The sequence below is a fragment of the Canis lupus genome, chromosome 18 (genome assembly GCF_048164855.1).
Source record: "Canis lupus baileyi chromosome 18, mCanLup2.hap1, whole genome shotgun sequence".
Classification (NCBI taxonomy): Eukaryota; Metazoa; Chordata; class Mammalia; order Carnivora; family Canidae; genus Canis; species Canis lupus.
The window spans coordinates 58,322,633-58,330,052 of record NC_132855.1 but is presented as its reverse complement, the minus strand read 5'-3'; the positions used below and the strand labels follow the sequence as shown (position 1 = coordinate 58,330,052).

At 36.7% G+C, this 7,420-nt stretch overlaps 1 protein-coding gene across 1 annotated transcript; it reads right to left on the bottom strand.

The window, feature by feature from the left end:
• Positions 1-709: 709 nt before the first annotated feature.
• LOC140609568 (olfactory receptor 2T29-like) lies at positions 710-5,887 on the bottom strand. Its single transcript, XM_072784775.1, has 2 exons — positions 5,851-5,887; positions 710-1,674 (listed from the first exon to the last, which is right to left on the bottom strand). Exons 1-2 carry the CDS (start codon positions 5,885-5,887, stop codon positions 710-712), a joined length of 1,002 nt encoding a protein of 333 aa, XP_072640876.1.
• Between the last annotated feature and the right edge of the window lie 1,533 nt (positions 5,888-7,420).

Genomic DNA, 7,420 nt, shown 5'->3' with positions numbered 1-7,420 from the left:
AATGGGTGATGGGCACTGAGGGGGGTACTTGATGGGATGAGCACTGGGTGTTATTCTGTATGTTGGCAAATTGAACAGCAATAAAAAATAAATTTATTATTAAAAAAAGGAAAAAAAAAAGGCCAACAACTGGATTGTTGCAGTAATGATCAGTCATGTTAATATGTGCATCATTCCCAAGATTTGTCACTTATACTACCACCATACTGCAAGGACAAATTATTAAAATAGATCAAAGTCCAATGTTTTATGTTTTATTTTTATGTTATTTCAAATTTGCAGGAAATCACTGATTAAAATAATAATAGTATAATTAAAACTCATATACCTTTTGCCTAGGTTCTCCAATATCTTTATATCCATTTACATTATCATTTCTCTCTCTATTTATCTCTCTCATCAGTTACACAGCTTATTATATTGTTTGTAAATATTTTATTATGTATTTCTTAAGAATATGAATATTCTTCCAACGAATCACAGTGGAAACTTCAGAAAATGTAACATGGATACAACACAATTATTCAAATATTTTGAATGCAGAAGTGTAAAAATGAAGAGCCTTTCAGTACAAGGAAATGATTCCTCCAAAAGACTGAATAGGTGATAACGCAGCATGGTGTGACAATCTGAGGAAAAACATTGGGAGAGCATACAAAAGTTTTCATTTGTAGAGTGAAGGGAAAAAAAACATTAATACAAATGCTTTTTACTTTAGAGTTTCCTGAAAGACAGATCCCACATTCAACATTTTTTTTAGACCCCTTGTGACATCCTTATTTCTAAGACTATAAATTAAAGGATTTAGAACAGGAGTGAGTATGGTGTAAAAGACAGATACAATCATGTCCTTCTCAGGGGTGTGATAGGAGGTGGGGAGCATGTAGGTGTAGACAGAAGCACCATAGAAGGAGATAACCACCATCATGTGGGAAGAACAAGTGGCAAAAGCCTTCTTCCGTCCCTCTGCTGAGTTCATCCTGTGGATGGTAAAGAGGATGAAAGAATAGGAGCTTAAAATGACTGTCACAGTGATGAAGAGCATGAGGACACAGCACAGGTACATGAGTGTCTCATAGAGGGAAGTGTCTGAGCAGGAGAGCTTCATTACAGCAGGAACCTCACAGAAGAAATGGTGAATCTCTCGGGATCTGCAGAAGGGGAAGGTCATGGTGACAGGAGTGAGCATAAATCCATCTACAGATCCCAAAATCCAGGAGGAAGACACCAAGAGAAGACACACTCTATGGTTCATGAGGATAGGATAACGGAGTGGATGGCAGATGGCCACATAGCGGTCATAGGCCATGGCAGCTAGAAGAAAAAATTCTGAACCTCCTAGTGTCAAATAGAAAAACATCTGCATCCCACATTCAGGGGCTGAGATCTTATTCACACCCATGACCTGGTCCATGAGCATCTTGGGCACAGTGACAGAAATGTACATCACGTCCATGAGAGACAACTGGGTGATAAAAAAGTACATGGGGGTGTGGAGGTGAGCATCACAGTGTATCAGAAGGATCAGGATGGTGTTTCCAGAGAGGGCCATCAGGAAAGCCATGAAAATGACCACACAAAGGACAGCTGGGTGTTTGGATTGACTGAAGAGTCCCACTAGTTCAAAATCTGATCGTACAGTATAGTTGGCCATCCAAGTAGTGTTCTCCATTGGTTTTTACCTGGTTCACCAAGGAGAACCTTGGAGTTAATAGATTACTCATGAGATATGACCACCTGAAGTAAATGTTAGTGAGCTTGTATGTGTGTAGGGTGTGTGTGTGCATATATATGCTTGTGTATATATGTTTGCATACATTATATAGTGTATATGCCACTATAATAGTGAATGAAGTTCTGCTCCTTTTTATAACAGACCCACCAGGGTATTATAGTAAATGAAATAAGTCAGACTGAGAAAGACAAATATACATAATTTCACTCATATGGAATCTAAAAACACAAATGAATAAATAACAAAAATAAAAACAGTATGAGACCTAGAAATATAGAGAAGAAATTGATGGTTACCAAGGAGGAGTGCTATGGGGTGATGGGCAGAATGGGTGACAGGGAATGGGATGTACAGTCTTCCAGTTATTGAATTAATAAATCACAGGAATAAAAGACACAGCATAAGGAATATAGCCAATAATATTGCCATAGAATTGTATGGTAACATATGGAAGCTACACTTGTTGTAGGCATAGCATAACATATAACTTCTTGAATATCTATGTTGTATACCTAAAACTACTGTAACATTCTTTGTCAAGTACATTTAAAAATTTTTTAACTATTGCTAATCTACAATAAGGTTGCCTCAGTTCAAAGTCATGAAGTTTCCTGATGATAGTATTTATCAATGAGTATGGAAATTTTCAGAATTGCTCCCATATAAAAACACATGCAAAAACATGAATCATTGAAAAAAAGAAAAGAAAATCTCTTATTTATTGACCTTTTTGGTTATGAAAGTCAAAATTGAATCAGCTTTTCTGGTGTAAGGATCTAATTGGTTCTTAAAAAATCCTAGAGATACATTCTATTTAAGAAAGATTTAGAAAATAGTTGAAACATAGCTTTGGAGGATATTTATACCAAAAATTTCAACCCCCATTGTATGTACAATCAAGCCAGACTGTGATGCTCTGTGGTTGTGCAGAGTGATCCATGCACCCGTAGCAGCAGATCAGGGTCTTCACCAATGACTAACACCTTAGATATCCCAAGGCCATTGATTTAGGAGCTCTAACTTTGAGGTTGTACTGTGTGGGTTCAGATTATCCTCTATCCACAATTCTTTTGTCCACTTTACAGAAAAACAGGATAAGAAGGTTAGATCTCAGGTGTGTTCAGGATATTATATTTTAAATGATATAAAATAATGAAAGTGCTTGGAACATTACCAGTTACACATGAATAAGCACATATATTCTTAAAGAGTTAATATCTATAGTCACACAAAATCTATAAGAGGTGGAAAGCATAGTTTGTGTTTTATAAGATGGATTACTTCAGTTTGCCAGTTTTAGTATTTATTCATACACATAAGAATTGAGATTTGATCATTTCTGCAGTCCCAGACTTTATACACACACACACATATATATATGTGAATATATAAATACAAATAAATATACACGATATATTTATTATTTTTACCCAGTTAAGTAGATCTTTATGGAAAATCCTATCTTAGGTCTCTAGTACATGCTTCTCCAACTTCATCTACTTAAATCTACCATTTGTTCTAAATCTCAGGAAGAAGAATCTAGGTATTAACAAGATCATTGCCATTTACAAGGCAAGGCTCAATTTCCTTGAAAAAAAATGCTTACTATAGACAATAAAGTAGATTATGTTTGTAAAAACAACGGAGTTGCAAGGAGTAACACTGAAGAACACTGAGCTTGTCTTGGCTATAATAGAACCCTCCCCTCCAATCTCACTACAGAAAGCCTGAAAGTATATGTGTTAAATGCTGATAACAAAAGAAAAATTAAACTGATTGTGCTAAAGGAGGTCACGGTCCATCTAGTCAAGCAAAAATACTGTGCCTGTGTGATTAGAGTAGAAAATTAAACTAGCTCAAAATAAATAAGAAAGCACAGCAGAAGTAAAACATATCTGCTCTTTCTGCAAAGGATAACTTCTTTTCTATTTTCACTTCTAGAGAACAAACATTTACAACTTCTCAATTACTGACATATTAAATGCTAAATTGTAAAACTCCTTAACAACAAAACAAGAAACATTGGCTCTTCTCTCTAGGAAGAATTTAGGAATGGTTATGATACAGGGATATTTCAGGAATAAATTCTGACTTTCAAAACACTCTATGCTCTTGTCATGATTCCAAAGACTATTACAATATTCAGCTTATTAATAGTCCCAAGTTCTGGGCTGCTAAAGTAGTGGACAATACCAAAGATTAATTTGATGTCTTAATATAAATCTGGTACACATTGCATCGAAAGATGTAATCTTATTCTCATTTTCCACCCCCACTGCCAGTGCCACTGGCCCATGAAAGCTGACCTTTGTGCAAAAGTTTAAAACACCCTAATTAAAATCAAAACATACCTGTTGTCCCAGTTAATGTTTGTGGCCAAATGAAGCAAATCTCTGCTGCTTTTGGGTAAATGGGAATCAGTGTGATCAAGCCCCTCTGAGCAGCTTACCTAGCACACCAGGCAGACAATTGAATGCTGTTTATATCATGCAAAGTAGCTGGCCACCTGCTCATTCTTATTTTCGCTAACCAGTTGATAGAGTTTGACGTAAACAGAACAGTGAATATTTAAATTGGAGAATTATTAATAGTGGTGGTAGGGGCACCTGAATGGTCTGTGGTAGAACAAGTGACCCTTGATCTTGGGGTTGTAAGAACCCCATATTGGGCATAGAATTTACTTTTGTTTTAAACAGTGGTGGTACAATATCAACTCTTTACCTGAAGCTGACAACATCCCAGAAATTGTTATCTTCTCCTTTTTACAAAATAAGTAATTCAAATTCCCAAGGGAAGCATTGTAACATAAGATTAACGAAAGAGCAAACTCTTGGAAACAAAGCAAAACAAAACAAAAACAGGGGAACCTGAGTGGCTCAGTCAGTTACGCGTCTGCCTTCAGCTCAGGTCATGCTCTTGGGGTCCTGGGATTGAGCCCCAACTTAGGCTCCCTGCTCAGACAAGAGTCTGCTTCTCCCTCTCCGTGTGGCCCTCCCCCTACTCGTGCCCTCTCTTGCTCTCAAATAAATAAAATCGTAAACAAACAAACAAACAAACAAAAAATCCACACCATTGGTGTAACTGCCTCACATCATACAACTCACCTGAAGGAGGATTTCTGTCACAGTCTCAAATCATGTGATGGAACCCAAAGCCTATAATGTTGCCTTACCTCTCTAGACACTATCTTCCCTCCACAGTCTACAATTTAGGTATTATCACCCACTGTCACTTGCATCTAAGAAACATCAATATAATTGAGACATTTGTTTCAGTTTTCAAACTACCAGAAATAATGCCCACACAAAGTAAAATCAGCCTCATTTCTTCTATAAAATTTCAGCTTCAATAAAACAAGCCTATTACTCAATAACGTGGGAGGCATGCGTATTCTCTTGTCCATACATAAATGGAAATCAAAAAGCCATTTCCAGGGCAGCCCAGGTGGCTCAGTGGTTTAGCGCCACCTTCAGCCCAGGGCATGACCCTGGAGACCCGTTTCATGCCCCCTGCATGGGGCCTGCTTCTCCCTCTGCCTGTGTCTCTGCCTCCCTCTGTGTCTCTCATGAATAAATAAATAAAATCTAAAAAAAAAGCCATTTCCTAGTATGCTTCAGTAAATTATTGCTACCTGAAAGATTCAATCAAAAACGGACAATTAAGACTACACTGATCTTGAGCACTAGAAATGTATGGAATTGTTGAACCATCATAACATAAACCTGAAACAAATATAATGCTGTATGTCAATGATACTTGATTTTTTTAAAAATCACATTTGTTTTTCTTCATAAAAATAGATGACAGGAAAATTAGGGAAATATGGTCAAGAATTAATAGCATGTATCAAAAGGAGAACAAGTCAAATCATCAATTACCCTTTTGCTCCTGCAATTCTTTCTATAGGATTTAACTCAGCATGAGACGACACTGCAGCCCTTATCCATCTGGGTAATGGAGTATGACTGTGGTTGACTGTATAAACAGGACAGTGACATCATCCTGGTTTCACTATGTCCATTATGGGAGTTGATGAGGTTTGCCATTGATAAATTCCTTCTGGGACTTTAAAAAAAAAATGCAATTAAGAGACTTAACAACAACAACAAGGTAATAGGTATCTCTTTCACACTGTTCTGCTTCTCTCCTCATGTCTTTTTAAAATGTTTTCTTATTAACTGGAAATCTTGACCAATAGTAACAGTAATCTCAAATTTCACCATCATCAATAAATCTCATCTGCAAGATGTCGGTTTTATATGTGGTCTTAGCCTTTTTCACATTATAAAATATGTTCTTTACAAAGTGTATATCTATCCTCATTTAATTTTCAAAAATATTGCCTGAAGTATTAATGTACTTATCTGTTTCTTATCTGGAAGAAAAGAGAGTTGCATCTGCAACTCAAAAACTAATGTGTTGAGGATAGCACCCCTATCAGGGCTGGAATTGAGAATAAAATTGAAGGGGTTTCCTTAACATTTTATCTCAATCACTCTTCATTAGATTACTGAAAAGTATAGATTATACATTTTCTTGTTACTCCGTTGTAATCAGTGTTGCTTTAGTATTGCCTTTTAGGGAAATTGTTTATAATTTAAAAGTTGAGTGCTGGGCACTTGGTGGCTCAGTGGTTGAGCATCTGCCTTTGGCTCAGGTCATGGTCCTGGGGTCCTAGGATCGAGTCCTGCATCGGGTTCCCTGGCAAGGAGCCTGCTTCTCCCTCTGCCTATGTCTCTGCCTCTCTATGTGTCTCTCATGAGTAGATGGATAAAATCTTTTTTAAAAAAGTTGAGTGTTAATAATAAAAAATATGAAACATAAACCATTAAGAAGAAAGTTTAATCAATGTATTGTTTACCTAAAATTAAAATAACATTATATGCCAGTTATATTTCAATTATACAAAAGAATTCTTCTGAAACTTTTTCTATATATGTGTTCTGGACTACACTGATCACTGTCTCATGCTATCTTTTTTTTTTTTTTTTAATGCAATACATCTACGAAGAAATGTAATTGATCAACTCTAGATTCAAAACAAAGGAACAAATTCCTGGGTATAGTACTTTCATTATCACAAGTACCTTATTTGCTGAGCTGATCTTTGCTGTTTTTAAAGAATATAAAATTATCCATTGAACAAAGGAAAGCTCATTTCTCAATACATTGACCTACTTTTCCCTCAATTTTCTTCATTTTAAAATGTTAATGAATACTTTTTTATTAATATATAGCCTTGAGGGCAGCCCCGGTGGCGCAGGGGTTTAGCGCCGCCTGCAGCCCAGGGTGTGATCCTGGAGACCCTGGATCGAGTCCCACGTCGGGCTCTCTGCATAGAGCCTGCTTCTGTCTCTGCCTGTGTCTCTGCCTCTCTCTCTCTCTCTCTGTCTCTATGAATAAATAAATAAAATCTTAAAAAATAAATAAATAAATAAATTTTAAAAAAATATATAGCCTTGATAGAACAATTGAATCATTACTCAAAATAATGACTTTTTTGTCTCTTCAGCTAAGTGTAGAATTTACATACAATGCTTATTTTAGGGACACCTGGGTGGCTCAGCGGTTAAGTGTCTGCCTTTAGCCAAGGGCTTGATCCTGGAGACCTAGGATCTAGTCCCACATTGCACAGCCTGCATGGACCCTGCCTCTCCCTCTGCCTCTGCCTATGTCTCTGCCTTT